Source organism: Oncorhynchus gorbuscha, linkage group LG20, assembly GCF_021184085.1.
Source record: "Oncorhynchus gorbuscha isolate QuinsamMale2020 ecotype Even-year linkage group LG20, OgorEven_v1.0, whole genome shotgun sequence".
NCBI classification, from domain to species: domain Eukaryota; kingdom Metazoa; phylum Chordata; class Actinopteri; order Salmoniformes; family Salmonidae; genus Oncorhynchus; species Oncorhynchus gorbuscha.
This window is the reverse complement of record NC_060192.1, coordinates 33510932-33527985: the sequence shown is the minus strand read 5'-3', so window position 1 is coordinate 33527985 and position 17054 is coordinate 33510932. Positions and strand designations below refer to the sequence as shown.

Below are 17054 nucleotides of genomic sequence, written 5' to 3'. Positions count from 1 at the left end.
CAGATATCAGGACTCTGGGGTTCCATTCAGTCTCTCCAGGCAGGGATTACACAGCAGATATCAGGACTCTGGGGTTCCATTCAGTCTCTCCAGGCAGGGATTACACAGCAGATATCAGGACTCTGGGGTTCCATTCAGTCTCTCCAGGCAGGGATTACACAGCAGATATCAGGACTCTGGGGTTCCATTCAGTCTCTCCAGGCAGGGATTACACAGCAGATATCAGGACTCTGGGGTTCCATTCAGTCTCAGGGATTCCAGGCAGGAGGGTTCCATTAGTCTCTCCAGGCAGGGATTACACAGCAGATATCAGGACTCTGGGGTTCCATTCAGTCTCTCCAGGCAGGGATTACACAGCAGATATCAGGACTCTGGGGTTCTATTCAGTCTCTCCAGGCAGGGATTACTCAGCAGATATCAGGACTCTGGGGTTCTATTCAGTCTCTCCAGGCAGGGATTACTCAGCAGATATCAGAAGGACTCTGGGGTTCCATTCAGTCTCTCCAGGCAGGGATTACACAGCAGATATCAGGACTCTGGGGTTCCATTCAGTCTCTCCAGGCAGGGATTACACAGCAGATATCAGGACTCTGGGGTTCCATTCAGTCTCTCCAGGCAGGGATTACACAGCAGATATCAGGACTCTGGGGTTCCATTCAGTCTCTCCAGGCAGGGATTACACAGCAGATATCAGGAATCTAGGGTTCCATTCAGTCTCTCCAGGCAGGGATTACTCAGCAGATATCAGGACTCTGGGGTTCCATTCAGTCTCTCCAGGCAGGGATTACACAGCAGATATCAGGACTCTGGGGTTCCATTCAGTCTCTCCAGGCAGGGATTACACAGCAGATATCAGGACTCTGGGGTTCCATTCAGTCTCTCCAGGCAGGGATTACTCAGCAGATATCAGGACTCTGGGGTTCCATTCAGTCTCTCCAGGCAGGGATTACTCAGCAGATATCAGGACTCTGGGGTTCTATTCAGTCTCTCCAGGCAGGGATTACTCAGCAGATATCAGAAGGACTCTGGGGTTCCATTCAGTCTCTCCAGGCAGGGATTACTCAGCAGATATCAGAAGGACTCTGGGGTTCCATTCAGTCTCTCCAGGCAGGGATTACACAGCAGATATCAGGAATCTAGGGTTCCATTCAGTCTCTCCAGGCAGGGATTACTCAGCAGATATCAGGAATCTAGGGTTCCATTCAGTCTCTCCAGGCAGGGATTACACAGCAGATATCAGGAATCTAGGGTTCCATTCAGTCTCTCCAGGCAGGGATTACTCAGCAGATATCAGGAATCTGGGGTTCCATTCAGTCTCTCCAGGCAGGGATTACTCAGCAGATATCAGGACTCTGGGGTTCCATTCAGTCTCTCCAGGCAGGGATTACTCAGCAGATATCAGGACTCTGGGGTTCCATTCAGTCTCTCCAGGCAGGGATTACACAGCAGATATCAGGACTCTGGGGTTCCATTCAGTCTCTCCAGGCAGGGATTACACAGCAGATATCAGGACTCTGGGGTTCCATTCAGTCTCTCCAGGCAGGGATTACACAGCAGATATCAGGACTCTGGGGTTCCATTCAGTCTCTCCAGGCAGGGATTACTCAGCAGATATCAGGACTCTGGGGTTCCATTCAGTCTCTCCAGGCAGGGATTACTCAGCAGATATCAGGACTCTGGGGTTCTATTCAGTCTCTCCAGGCAGGGATTACTCAGCAGATATCAGAAGGACTCTGGGGTTCCATTCAGTCTCTCCAGGCAGGGATTACTCAGCAGATATCAGGACTCTGGGGTTCCATTCAGTCTCTCCAGGCAGGGATTACACAGCAGATATCAGAAGGACTCTGGGGTTCCATTCAGTCTCTCCAGGCAGGGATTACTCAGCAGATATCAGGACTCTGGGGTTCCATTCAGTCTCTCCAGGCAGGGATTACACAGCAGATATCAGGACTCTGGGGTTCCATTCAGTCTCTCCAGGCAGGGATTACACAGCAGATATCAGGAGGACTCTGGGGTTCTATTCAGTCTCTCCAGGCATTCAAGGAACAAACAACTTCCTGGGAACATTGAGCACTGAGGGAGATGATGCACCAAGTTAATATTCCGAAGAGACAGCAATTTACCTAGGCACAAACTCACAGATGTGAGTCCACACACACACATTTGTCATCTCCATCCAGCTGATATTATCCGAGTTAAACATCCATAATGACTCATTAGAGCCCATCAAGGTCTGCTCACTCTCCTCCTTTACACCTCTCTCTCTCCCGCTCTCTCTCTGTCTCTCTCTGTCTCAGTCTCTCTCTCTCTCTCTCTGTCTCTCTCTCTCTGTCTCTCTCTCTGTCTGTCTCTCTCTCTCTCTGTCTCTCTCTCTCTCTGTCTGTCTCTCTCTCTCTCTGTCTCTCTCTCTCTCTGTCTATCCCTGTCTCTGTCTATCCCTGTCTCTCTCTCTCTTGTCTCTCTGTCTCTATCTCTCTCTCTGTCTCTCTCTCTCCGTCTCTCCCTCTCTCTCTCTCTCTGTCTCTCTCTCTCTGTCTCTCTCTGTCTCTCCCTGTCTCTCCCTGTCTCTCTCTGTCTCTCTCTCTCTGTGTCTCTCTCTGTCTCTGTCTCTGTCTCTCCGTCTCTGTCTATCTCAGTCTCTCTCTGTCTCTGTCTGTCTCTCCCTCTCTCTGTCTCTCCCTGTCTCTTGTCTCTCGGTCTCTCTCTCTCTCTCTCTCCCTGTCTCTCTCTGTCTCTCAGTCTCTCTCTCTCTGTCTCTCTCTCTGTCTCTCTCTCTCTGTGTCTCTCTCTGTCTCTGTCTATCTCAGTCTCTCTCTGTCTGTCTGTCTCTCCCTCTCTCTGTCTCTCCCTGTCTCTTGTCTCTCTGTCTCTCTCTCTCTCTCTCTCTCCCTGTCTCTCTCTGTCTCTCTCTCTGTCTCTCTCTCTGTCTCTCTCTCTCTGTGTCTCTCTCTGTCTCTGTCTCTCTCTCTCTCTCTCTCTCGGTCTCTCTCTCTCTCTGTCTTTCTCGGTCTCTCTCTCTCTCTCTGTCTTTCTCGGTCTCTCTCGGTCTCTCTCTCTCTCTGTCTTTCTCGGTCTCTCTCGGTCTATCTCTGTCTCTCTCTCTCTCTCTCCCTCAGTCTCTCTCTCTCTCTGTCTTTCTCGGTCTCTCTCGGTCTATCTCTGTCTCTCTCTCTCTCTCTCCCTCAGTCTCTCCCTGTCTCTTGTCTCTCTCTCTCGGTCTATCTCTGTCTCTCTCTCTCTCTCTCCCTCAGTCTCTCCCTGTCTCTTGTCTCTCTCTCTCAGTCTCTCCCTGTCTCGTCTCTCTCTCTCAGTCTCTCCCTGTCTCTTGTCTCTCTCTCTCTCTCTCTCTCTCTCTCTGTCTCTCTCCCTGTCTCTTGTCTCTCTGTCTCTCTCTCTCTCTCTCTCCCTGTCTCTCTCTGTCTCTCTCTCTGTCTCTCTCTCTCTGTGTCTCTCTCTCTGTGTCTCTGTCTCTCTCTCTCTCTCTCTCGGTCTCTCTCTCTCTCTCTGTCTTTCTCGGTCTCTCTCGGTCTCTCTCTCTCTCTCTCTCGGTCTCTCTCGGTCTCTCTCTCTCTCTCTGTCTTTCTCGGTCTCTCTCGGTCTCTCTCTCTCTCTCTCTCCCTCAGTCTCTCTCGGTCTCTCTCTCTCTCTCTGTCTTTCTCGGTCTCTCTCGGTCTCTCTCTCTCTCTCTCTCCCTCAGTCTCTCTCGGTCTCTCTCTCTCTCTCTGTCTTTCTCGGTCTCTCTCGGTCTCTCTCTCTCTCTCTCTCCCTCAGTCTCTCTCTCTCTCTCTCTCCCTCAGTCTCTCCCTGTCTCTTGTCTCTCTCAGTCTCTCCCTGTCTCTTGTCTCTCTGTCTCTCTCTCTCTCTCTCTCTCTCCCTGTCTCTCTCTCTGTCTCTCTCTCTCTCTCTCTCTCTCCCTCAGTCTCTCTCGGTCTCTCTCTCTCTCTCTGTCTTTCTCGGTCTCTCTCGGTCTCTCTCTCTCTCTCTCTCCCTCAGTCTCTCTCGGTCTCTCTCTCTCTCTCTGTCTTTCTCGGTCTCTCTCGGTCTCTCTCTCTCTCTCTCTCTCCCTCTGTCTCTCTCTCTCTCTCTCTCCCTCAGTCTCTCCTGTCTCTTGTCTCTCTCAGTCTCTCCCTGTCTCTTGTCTCTCTGTCTCTCTCTCTCTCTCTCTCTCTCTCTCCCTCAGTCTCTCCCTGTCTCTCTGTCTCTCTCTCTCTCTCTCTCTCTCTCTCTCTCTCTCTCTCTCTCTCTCTCTCTCTCTCTCTCTCTCTCTCTCTCTCTCTCTCTCTCTCTCTCTCTCTCTCTCTCTCTCTCTCTCTCTCTCTCTCTCTCTCTCTCTCTCTCTCTCTCTCTCTCTCAGGGTGCCAAAGCAAGTGAGGTAGATAATATACAAAAGTGAAATAAACAATAAAAACAAATTGTAAACATTACACATGAAGAATTTGCAAAACAATAAAGACATAAATGTCATATGACGTATATTTACAGTGTTGTAGCAATGTACAAATGGTTAAGGGTACACAAGGGAAAATAAATAAGCATAAATATGGGTTGTATTTACAATGGTGTTTGTTCTTCACTGGTTGCCCTTTTCTCGTCGCAACAGGTCACAAATATTGCTGCTGTGATGCACACTGTGGAATTTCACCCAGGAGATATGGGAGTTTATCAAAATTGGGTTTGTTTTCAAGTTCTTTGTGGATCTGTGTAATCTGAGGGAAATATGTGTCTCTAATATGGTCATACATTGGGCAGGAGGTTCAGAAGTGCAGCTCAGTTTCCACCTAATTTTGTGGGCAGTGTGCACATAGCCTGTCTTCTCTTGAGAGCCTGAGTCTGTACATAATCAAAGCTTTCCTTATGTTTGGGTCAGTCACTGTGGTCAGGTATTCTGCTAATGTTTACTCTCTGTTTAGGGCCAAATAGCATTCTAGTTTGCTCTGTTTTTTGTTGACTCTTTCCAATGTGTCAAGTAATTATCTTTTTGTTTTCTCATGATTTGCTTGGGTCTAATTGTGTTGCTGTCCTGGGGCTCTGTGGGGGCTGTGTTTGTGAACAGAGTCCCAGTACCAGCTTGCTTAGACTCTTCTCCAGGTTCATCTCTCTGTAGGTGATGGCTTTGTTATGGAAGGTTTGGGAATCGCTTCCTTTTAGGTGGTTGTAGAATTTAATGTCTCTTTTCTGGATTTTGATAATTAGTGGGTATCGACCTAATTCTGCTCTGCATGCATAATTTGGTGTTTTACGTTGTACACTGGGGATATGTTCGCAGAATTCTGCATGCAGTGTCTCAATTTGGTGTTTGTCCCATTTTGTGAAGTCTTAGTTGGTGAGCGGACCTCAGACCTCACAACCATAAAGGGCAATGGGTTCTGTAACTGATTCAAGTATTTTTAGCCAGATCCTAATTGGTATGTTGAATTTTATGTTCCTTTTAATGACATAGAATGCCATTCTTGCCTGGTCTCTCAAATCATTCACAGCTTCGTGAAAGTTATTTGTGGCGCTGATGTTTAGGCCAGGGTATGTATAGTTTTTTGTGTGCTCTAGGGCAATGTTGTCTAGATGGAATTTGCATTTGTGGTCCTGGTGACTGGACCTTTTTTGGAACACCATTATTTTGGTGTTACTGAGATTTACTGTCAGGGCCGAGGTCTGGCAGAATCTGTGCAGAATATCTAGGTGCTGCTGTAGGCCCTCCTTGGTTGGTGACAGAAGCACCAGATCATCAGCAAACAGTAGACATTTGACTTCAGATTCTAGTAGGGTGAGGCCGGGTGCTGCAGACTGCTATACTGCCCTCGCCAATTTGTTGATATATATGTTGAAGAAGGTGGGTCTTATTAAGCTGCATCCCTGTCTCACCCCACGGCCCTGTGGGAATACATTTGTGTGTTTTTTGCCTATTTTAACTGCACACTTGTTGTTTGTGTACATGGATTTTATGATGTCGTCTGTTTTACGCCCAACACCACTTTCCATCAATTTGTATAGCAGACCCTCATGCCAAATTGAGTCAAAGGCTTTTTTGAAATCAACAAAGCATGAGAAGACTTTGCCTTTGTTTTGGTTTGTGTGGTTGTAAATTAGGGTGTGCAGGGTGAATATGTGGTCTGTGGTAATTTGGTAAAAGGCCAATTTAACATTTGCTCAGTACATTGTTTTCATTGAGGAAATGTACGAGTCTGCTGTTAATGATAATGCAGAGGATTTTCCCAAGGTTGTTGTTGACGCATATCCCACGGTAGTTATTGGGGTCAAATTTGTCTCCACTTTTGTGGATTGGTGTGATCAGTCCTTGGTTCCAAATATTGGGGAAGTTGCCAGAGCTAAGGATGATGTTAAAGAGTTTTAGTATAGCCAATCTCTCTCTCTCTCTCTGCCTCTCTCGCTTCCTCTCTCTCTCTCTCTCTCGTCGGAGTGCATGCTGGGAGTGCATGCTGGGAGTGAGTCGTCAAGCAGGGGTGATTGTGAGAGCGAATGGAATTTCTTTTCACTCTATTGGGTTTTGGTATGTATATATATATATATATATTAATTAGTTTAGTTGTTTTAAAGGTATCTTGTTTAAACTATCACTAAGCACGTATAGGGGTGGTGGGATCTTTGAGGTTGGTTTTTCGCGAGGGCACAACCAGCGGGTGGGGCTGGTTGTTATGGCCACTCGTGTAAATGGAGAGTTTGAAAAACTTAGTCGGAGGCATGGAGTAAAGATTCCTGCTGCGGCCGGGTGTTCAGTGGAAGAATGTAGCTTGGCTGTGGGTGCTATCACTGGGTATGATAGCATCAAATCAGCCTCAAGGATGAATAGCGCTGTAGTGATATTCTTAGATTCAATTGAAAAGGTGAATAAAATAGTTGAGATGGGTGTTGTGTTAAGGGAGACACAGACGCCGGTATTTCCGCTTATGAATCCAGCGAAGAAAGTCATGCTTTCTAACGTGCCACCATTTGTTAGAGATGAAGTGTTATGGCGAGAGTTATCGCGCCATGGTCAAATAGTATCTACAATAAAGAAAGTTCCTTTTGGATGCAAATCTCCGTTGTTGAAACATGTCGTGTCTCATAGGAGACAAGTGCATATGATTTTAAAAAAGGAAGGAGATGAACTGAATTTAGCGTTTAGCTTTAAGATTGATGGATTTGATTATGTCTTCTATGCATCTACTGAATCAATGAAATGCTTTGGATGTGGAAGAGAGGGGCATTTGGTGCGTAGTTGTCTCGAAAATGAGCGCGCTGAGCCTGGTAGTAGTTTTAGTGCGAGTACAACTAACGCCCCACCGCGAAGGGATGAACATGCTAAGGTTGCAGGGGAAGAGAGAAGGTGGGCAGATGTGGTTGGAAAAGCAGGAGAGGAAGGCAGTGTGGATACGGGGGCAATTGTGGTAGATCAGAACAAAGAGGGAGGGGAAACAGTAGGTGAGATTGCGACTGCCGTCGCTGAGGTGGTGCTGGAAAATGAAATTGGGAGTCAAGAGGAGATTGAAATAATGGAAAAGGAAGTGGATGTTTTCAAAATACAGAGGAGTAAAAGGAAGAATTTAAGGGGTGGTGAAGGGTCTAATTCTAAGAGAAAGGTAGAGTTTGATAAATCAATTGAAGATGAACAAGTTGTAGAGATGGTGGAGTTTTCTTCTGGGGAGGATAGCGAGAGTGAGTCATCTGATGCGTCACAACAATATAGTGAGATAAATGGGGTGGAAGGGAGGTATGGGATCGAGAGGATACGTCCATTTCTGAAGTTGACAAAAGGGGAAAGGGAAGTGACATAATTTTTCTACAAGATACGCATAGTAATTTGGAAAATGAAGTTATGTGGCAACAGGAGTGGGGGGGGACAGTGGTGTGTAGTCATAAAAACTCAAAAAGTGGGGGTGTGGTTATCTTGTTCTCAAAAGGGTTTTTGCCGTTGTCATATGAGGTTGAAGAGGTAGTTGAGGGGAGGTTATTAAAAGTTAGAGCAAGTTATGAAAACATCACTATGTGTCTGATAAATGTATATGCCCCAGTGGTGACAGTTGAGAGGGTTTTTTAGAGACACTATCAAATACCATTGAGAAATGTAACAAAGAAGATGATTTGTTTATTGCTGGTGATTTTAACTGCACAGTTAGTGATTTAGATAGAAATCACCAAGAACCTCATATAGCCTCAAGGATGTTTTTAAAACGCCTCATTGTAACAAATGAATTGTGTGATATTTGGCGGAGTCAACAAGGAGGAACAAGGCAGTACACCTGGGCGCATGGAGAGAGAACATCATCTCTATGGCCAGGTTAGATAGGTTTTATGTTTTTGAGCATCAATCTCAGGTCTGTAAATCACGTGTGATAACTCCAGTGGGATTTTCTGATCATTGTTTAATAACAGAGGTGGTGTTCATTAACGATGTAAAACCCAAAAGCGCATACTGGCATTTTAATATAACTTTATTGAGTGATGCTCACTTCAGGAACTGTTTCAGTTTTTTTTGGGAGAGGTGGAGGTCTCAAAAGGCCAGTTTTGTATCCATTCAACAGTGGTGGGATATAGGGAAAATCCAGATTCAACAATTTTGAAATCAATACACAAGGAATGTCACCAAAGATATCACCAGATCAATGAAAGCCCTAGAGATTGAAATAGTGGAACTCATGACGTTGGTTGAGACCACAGGAGATCGAGGCCATACTCAGGCCCTCAAGAGGAGAAAAGCTGCATTGGCAGACCTGCTGGGTATCAGAGCACAGGGGGCATTGGTGAGAAGTAAGTTTCAGGGAATATGTGAAATGGATGCCTCATCCAAATTTTTCTTTGGTTTAGAGAAAAAGAATGTACAAAGAAAAATGATTCATTGTCTCAAATCAGCTGATGGACAAGAGCTCACTAGCCCTAGTGAAATTAGAAAGAGGGCAGTAGAGTTCTATGCTGAGCTCTACAAGTGTGAGTACAAAGAGGATAAAACAGTGACACAGCAGTTCTTTGATGGGCTCCCAAAGGTGGTTGCAGAAGCTCAGGTTGAGCTTGAGCAACCATTGTCTTTGCAGGATTTATACACTGCATTAAAAGGCATGGAAAATGGAAGGGCACCAGGCATTGATGGGCTTCCCGTTGACTTTTTTAAGTCTTTTTGGGCTATGTTGGGAGAGGATTGGTTAGAAGTACCATACGTAGAATGTATGCACACATGACTGTAAGTCGCTTTGGATAAAAGCGTCTGCTAAATGGCATATATTATTATTATTATTATTATAAGTAGCTAATGATAGTATAACCGGAGGGTTAATACCAATAAGCTGCTGAAGGGCTGTCCTCACCCTACTGCCCAAAAAGGGTGACCCGAGGGAGGTGAAGAACTGGAGGCCGGTGGCTTTATTGTGCACTGATTATAAGATATTGTCAAAAGCTTTGTCCAACAGGCTGAGGGAGGTGATGGGGCAAATCATACATACGGATCAGTCCTACTGTGTTCCTGGCAGGCAGATAGGGGATAACATTTCTCTGATTCGTGATTTTTTTGGACGTCTCTAGGGCTGTTGGGTTGGATGCTGGTCTAATTTCAATTGATCAGGAAAAGGCATTTGACCGAGTTGAACATCAATATATATGGCACACGTTTGAGGCGTTTGGGTTCAGCTCTGGTTTTATTGCCATGATAAAGTTGATATATAGTGACATTGAAAGTGTATTGAAAGTTAACGGTGGTTTGAGTGCTCCTTTTAAAGTGTGCAGAGGTATTAGGCAGGGATGTTCTTTGTCAGGAATGTTATATGCCATTGCTATAGAGCCACTACTAAATAGCATTAGAAGTCGCATTACAGGGGTGCACTTTTCAGAGGATATTCCTCCTATTCGTCTCTCAGCCTATGCTGATGATGTAGTTGTGTTAGTGAAAAATCAAGCGGAGGTGGATAGCTTGAGTCTAATAGTTGATCGTTTTAGGGGAATATCCGCTGCAAAGGCAAATTGGGAAAAGAGTTGTGCGTTACAGATTGGAGAATGGTCTGGAGGGATCATGGCTTTGCCAGGGGGGGCTAGAATGGTGTAAGGGAGGTTTTAAATATCTTGGAGTGTACCTAGGAGATGAGGGGACTATGGAAAAAAATTGGAGTGGGGTGGTTGAAATGGTGGAAGGGAGGATGAGGAGATGGCGTTGGTTATTATCTCGTATGTCATATAGGGGGCGCACTATTATAGTTAACAATGTGATTGCATCTGCACTGTGGCATCGGTTGTCAGTTTTAGAACCACCATCTGGCCTTCTGGCTAAGATACAGGCAATTATTGTGGATTTCTTTTGGGATAAATATCACTGGGTTCCACAAAGTGTTTTGTATTTGTCAAAATAAGAGGGGGGACAAGGTCTTGTACATCTTGCTAGTAGGGCTGCTGCTTTCCGGTTTCAGTTTATTCAAAGGTTGCTTTATGGACCGGAAAATGTGGTGTGGAGAGGGGTGGCAGGTCTTATATTACAACGGGTTGGAGGATTAGGTTTAAAGAAGGCTTTATTTCTGGTTGATAGTAGCCAGATTTCTAGGGAGGGAGTACCTCCGTTTTACAGAGGACTTCTCAGAGTGTGGAGCATAATGAAGGTGTCCAGACGAACTTCAGCGGAGTCAGTGCATTGGCTGTTGGAGGAACCTCTGGTGTATGGGGCAAGACTGGATTGTGCAACTGCAGCTGTTCCACATTTCTCCAAGATTCTGGTGAAGGGGAAAATCATCACCTTAAGACAGTTAATGGCCATGGCTGGGCCCGCCTTAATGGATGGATGATGGGTGGCAGAACATTTGGGGATGAGGTTGGAAAGGATTGTCGGACAAATGCTGGGGAGCTGTAGGAAGGCTCTGTCAGCGGAAGAATGGGGTGTGATTAGTAGCCACAAGAAGAAGGTGCAAGATGAAGACGTCTCATTTCCAAGACTAGGGATTACACCAAATATCCCAGAGTCAGAAAGAAAGGCGTTATTGCTGGATTTGAGAGGGTTGGAGGAGGTGGGTTTGGATGAGGTGAATGGAAAGGACTTGTATAGGGGGTGTGTCAAGATGTTGAATAAAGATAAATTGAAAAATAGAAAAGACACTCCATGGTGGGTAAAATTGGGCATTGATGATAGGGTAAAGCCAGCATGGAGGGCACTGTACAAACCACCGTTACAAAAGGGTACTGGTGATATGCAATGGAGGGTTTTACATGGCATCATTGCAGTTAATGCTTTTGTATCTGTTATTAATTCAGATGTTAGAGATGGATGTCCTTTTGGTAAAAAAGAGAAAACATTTTTCACTGTTTTATGGAGTGTGAGAGGATAAAACCTCTATTGGAAATGCTGGAATCTTTGTTTAAAGCTGTAGGGGAGTTTTTCAATAACACTGTTTTTATTTTGGGGTTTCAATATAGTAAACAACAGAAAAGAAAATGTCAAATGTTACATTTTATTTTGGGACAAGCTAAGATGTCAATTTTTCTGAGTAGGAAACATAAGATAGAAACGGGATATGGGAAGGATGTAAGATGTGTTTTTAAAGGATTAGTGAAAGTAAGAATAAAAGTAGATTTTGAGTTCTTTTCAGCTGTAAAAGATCTCCTATTATTTGAGGAGAAGTGGGCCTACGAAAGAGCGCTTTGTTTTGTGGAGGAGGGGAAATTATTTTTTGCTGATGAAATAAGTTGAATGTATATGTTATGAATTTATTTTTGTTTAGGAATTACATTTGTTGTTTCATTTCTGAAAATGCAGTGTGTCAATTTTTTTATGTTAACACTTGAGTAAAAAATAAAGGTTTTATAAAAACTCTCTCTCTCTCTCTCTCTCTCTCTCTCTCTGCCTCTCTCTCTCTCTCTGCCTCTCTCTCTCTCTCTTTCTCTTTCTCTCTCTGCCTCTCTCTCTCTCTCTTTCTCTTTCTCTCTCTGCTCTCTCTCTCTCTCTCTCTCTCTCTCTCTCTCTCTCTCTCTCTCTCTCTCTCTGCCTCTCTCTCTCTCTCTCTCTCTCTCTCTCTCTGCCTCTCTCTGCCTCTCTCTCTCTCTCTCTGCCTCTCTCTGCCTCTCTCTCTCTCTGCCTCTCTCTCTCTGCCTCTCTCTCTCTGCCTCTCTGCCTCTCTCTGCCTCTCTATCTCTGCCTCTCTCTTCCTCTCTCTCTCTGCCTCTCTCTCTGCCTCTCTCTCTCTCTCTCTCTCTCTCTCTCTCTCTCTCTCCATAACTCATTGTATCCTGTGAGGTGAGTTTTTAAACTCCCCTCCAGAGACACAGACTGTCTGCCACCACCATGAATCACTTATGGGAATCTGTTATTCCCTTACTCTATTTTACTCCCTTTCTCTTCTATATTACCATTCTCTCTCTATGCCCCCTTTTCACTGTGTGTCTGGGTTTCTGTCTCTGCCTGTCAATCAGTTCCTTGTTTTGTCTTCCCCTCTCTGCATCTCTACCTATTATATCCTAAGAGAACCAGGTTTGGATTGAGAATAGCCCCTAGGGAGTCTTTGCAGCAAAAACCACTGAGCTATAATGACTTGAGTTGAACTTTGCTTGAGTTCCCCCAAAACACATATTTTTTTCTGATCGGGAGAACATAAAAAATGCATCAGGTCTCCACTCCAAACAGAAACCTCTCCGAAAAGCCCGTCTTTCCTCTGAAGTGGAGACCGTTCTCGTCTTTTTACTTTGAAGCCTGTACATACCCTCCCAGGAACAAACACATACCGGCACGTCTCTTTTCTTTGAAGTACAAAAATCCTTTACTCCATCATCATGGGACGAGAGGAAAAGGTAGGGGGTCTGTATCTTCGTGTGTGTGTTTGCTTGTGTGTGTCTGTAAGCCAATATCTAGCAAGTGTACTGACTGCAGAATAACCTCACAGAGTGAGGGAGAAGAGGAAAGCAAGAAGAAGGAGGGGAGAAGAGAGGAGAGGAGAAGAGAGGAGGGGAGAAGAGAGGATTAGAGAGGACAGAAGAGGAGAAGAGAGGAGAGGAGAAGAGAGGAGGGGAGAAGAGAGGATTAGAGAGGACAGGAGAAGAGAGGAGAGGAGAAGAGAGGAGAAGAAGGAGAAGAGAGGATTAGAGAGGACATGAGAAGAGAGGAGAGGAGAAGAGAGGAGGGGAGAAGAGAGGAGAAGAGAGGACAAAAGAGGATAAGAGAGGAGAGGAGAGAGGAAGAGAGGAGAGAGGAAGAGAGGAGAGAGGCAGTGGGGAGAGGGGAAGAGTAAAGACAGGAAGAGAGAAGAGAGGAAGAGAGGAGAGGGGAAGAGAGGAGAAGAGAGGAGATGAGAAAGGAAGAGCGTAAAGGTGAAGAGAGGAAAGGGGAAAGAGGAGAGGAGCAGATGGAGAGTGGAAGAGAGGTGAGGAGAGAGGAAGAGAGAAGAGATGAAGAGATGAGATGAAGAGAGGAAGAGAGGAGAAGGAGAGGAGAGTGTGTTCCTACCTGCCAGAAGATGTTATCGATGGTGCTTCCAAGGAAACCTTCTCTGGTCTCAGACGACAGCAGTTTGGGTCCCAATATCGTCACAAACTCCTCAAAGTCAACCTGACCATCACCTAGACACACACACACACACACACACACACACACACACACACACACACACACACACACACACACACACACACACACACACACACACACACACACACACACACACACACACACACACACACACACACACACACACACACACACACACACACACACACACACACACACACACATTAGTGTGCTTGTCCCACATGAACACTTGACCATATGGCCACATGACAATTAAGTGTTGAAAATACTTTTTCTCTTTTGAACTGAAGCTTTTCTCATGATCTGGTTTAGGATTAAGAGTTTATAGTTGTGTTGTTGGGGTTTGTGTGTTAAACAGAATAGTCTGGATTGATCCCCAGGCTGAGGCGCCAAAATCAATGGCATTTCCCACACACAATGTCATTGATTCACCTTTCAGAGAGCAACCTGTGTGTGTGTGCGTGTGTGAGTGTGTGCGCAGGCACCCGCAAAGCCATACCTTAAGCATTGAGTCAAAGCTATCAAGGAGAGTACCTTGTATGGGGCTGATTGGTTTACAGAGAATATGGTAATACTGGTGAATACAACCACAGACACAGTGGACATACACTATGAACCCCCCCCCCCCCCCCCCACACTGCTGAGACCAGGAGGTGGAACTGACTCATTAACCTTGGAAAAAAATATATTTAGGAAATCAGATACTAAGGCTCAGTGTGAGACCTAGTAGAGCAACACCGGCCCTTTAAGATTCTGAGCCTGTCTGGCAGGGTTGGTCCTGCAAAGCCAGAGCCCCCTGATGGGAGAGCATAATATACAAGGAAATGCTCAAAGCTGCTAATGAGAACCTCGATGACCTAGCCAGTGTGGATTCCGGTGGGGTGCCCCCACCCAGGCACTGGCAGTGCTGGCAACACTAGCTGCAGTAACCCATGGGGAGGGGGGTCACACTCAGACAATCAGAGACGGGGCATATTATTGTGGCCCTGGTGGAACAAAATCATTAAAGGTCTGACTGCTCGGAGATGTTTGAGAAAATGGTCACAACGGGGCAATTGCGTGTGTGTGTTTCAGGGGAAGGGGGGTGGATCTAATCTCCATCACCTAGGACTTGACCATTTCTGCTCAATCTTGCATGCTTTCTCAAACAGCTGTAACTGTATATGCATTTATAAATCAGGGCATTTCTTGAGTTGGGCTCTGGGATGTAACAACCGTTGAGCATCTGACTTTATGGTTGATTGTGGGGGAAAGATGTGTGTGTGTGTGTGTGTGTGTGTGTGTGTGTGTGTGTGTGTGTGTGTGTGTGTGTGTGTGTGTGTGTGTGTGTGTGTGTGTGTGTGTGTGTGTGTGTGTGTGTGTGTGTGTGTATCCCACATCTGATGCTAGGGGGTAATGATGTTAGGGACAATATAGGATTAATCACAATAATTGCTTGACAAAAATGTAATGTAATGGCAATCCTGGTTACAGGTAACAATCCTGGTTATGGGTAACAATCCTGGTTATGGGTAACAATCCTGGTTATGGGTAACAATCCTGGTTATGGGTAACAATCCTGGTAATAGGTAACAATCCTGGTTATAGGTAACAATCATGGTTATGGGTAACAATCCTGGTTACAGGTAACAATCATGGTTATAGGTAACAATCCTGGTTATGGGTAACAATCCTGGTTATGGGTAACAATCCTGGTAATAGGTAACAATCCTGGTTATAGGTAACAATCCTGGTTATAGGTAACAATCATGGTTAGAGGTAACAATCCTGGTTATGGGTAACAATCCTGGTTATGGGTAACAATCCTGGTTATGGGTAACAATCATGGTTATAGGTAACAATCCTGGTTATGGGTAACAATCCTGGTTATGGGTAACAATCCTGGTTATGGGTAACAATCCTTTTCATGAACTGTCAACATTATTACGCATATTAATTGTTAATGATGGAGATTAAGATACGTGAGATTTTTGCTAAAAATATAAAGCAAATTGAGGTGAGAGTATTGGAGATGTTTTTGGCGGTTGATCTGCTTCTGTTCAGTGGGTGTGCTCTTTTCGAAGGTCCCGGTCTTTCTCCGGGGGGCCTAGGGATCCTGGAGATGGGTGTGGTCTGCCGGTTGTCGATGACAACCCAACTCGGAATGGGGGAGGGGCTTTAGCGGGTGGAATAGTGGGGACCAATTGGAGGGTTACTTAGTAGCAATGCAAACATCGTGGTAGAGTTACATGGACACTCAATCACTACGGTACTTTTTTAATGGAACATTTACAAACATATATTATGATAAATAGATTTCAAAGTTGTATCTCATTATGGTAAATGGTGAAATAAGTATAGCCAGTTATAATTGTTATAATTATCTCTAAAACAAAAGCAATTTAGATCAAAAGAGTCCATATTAACAAAGGAAATTGAAGGACTAACAGTACAGATAGACAGCAATAAAAACGGTCCCATAGAGGCTCAGAATAAGTTAGAGGAAAAACAAAAAGAAATGGAGGAACTTATTCCAGAAAGATCCAGTGTAATATACTATAAAAAATAAAGCGAACTAGATGGAATATGGGGAAAAGTTCACCAAATGATTTTTTAATCTTCAACGTTGAAATGCTACCAAAAACAATTTACGGAAACGTGTTACAAATGATGGAGTCACCTGTGATTCACCAAAAAAGAGAGAAAGCACAGTACTTGAAGCATATGTTTTCGTTTCAGTCTCCATCTTCACTAACCGAAGCTAATTGTATGGATTTTTTTCTATTAATATAAAATGAACATCTGCACAGAAAGACTCATGTGAAGCCAAATTACAGAGGAGGAACTCCGATCACAGTACCTGCACACATCCCATCTGTAAATAACCCACCCTGTCACAAACCTTGCCGAAGATGGTGCCTCTTCCTGTTCGGGCGGTGCTCGGCGGTCGTCGTCGCCGGCCTATTAGCTGCCATCGATTCCCTTTCCGTTTGTTTTGGGTAATTGGGTATACCTGTTTTAGATTAGGGTTTGTTTGTAGGGTATTTTAGGGCACTAGGCCCGCTGGGTATTTGTGCGGGCTTGTTTGTGTTACTCTGGGTTTGTAGGGTATTTAAGGGCACTAGGCCCGCTGGGTATTTGTGCGGGCTTGTTTGTGTTACTCTGGGTTTGTAGGGTATTTAAGGGCACTAGGCCCGCTGGGTATTTGTGCGGGCTTGTTTGTGTTACTCTGGGTTTGTAGGGTATTTAAGGGCACTAGGCCCGCTGGGTATTTGTGTGGGCTTGTTTGTGTTACTCTGGGTTTGTAGGGTATTTAAGGGCACTAGGCCCGCTGGGTATTTATGCGGGCTTGTTTGTGTTACTCTGGGTTTGTAGGGTATTTAAGGGCACTAGGCCCGCTGGGTATTTATGCGGGCTTGTTTGTGTTACTCTGGGTTTGTAGGGTATTTAAGGGCACTAGGCCCGCTGGGTATTTGTGCGGGCTTGTTTGTGTTACTCTGGGTTTGTAGGGTATTTAAGGGCACTAGGCCTGCTGGGTATTTGTGCGGGCTTGTTTGTGTTACTCTGGGTTTGTAGGGTATTTAAGGGCACTAGGCCC

The 17054-nt window shown here is 45.2% G+C and overlaps 1 protein-coding gene across 1 annotated transcript in view; it reads right to left on the bottom strand.

Annotated features, from left to right (window-relative positions):
- The window catches only part of caln2 (calneuron 2), a 55552-nt gene that overhangs the window by 13859 nt on the left and 24639 nt on the right, over positions 1-17054 (bottom strand). The window contains exon 3 of the mRNA XM_046317996.1: positions 13397-13509. Within this exon, the coding sequence (XP_046173952.1) occupies positions 13397-13509 (113 nt within the window). The remainder of the gene's footprint in view (positions 1-13396; positions 13510-17054) is intronic.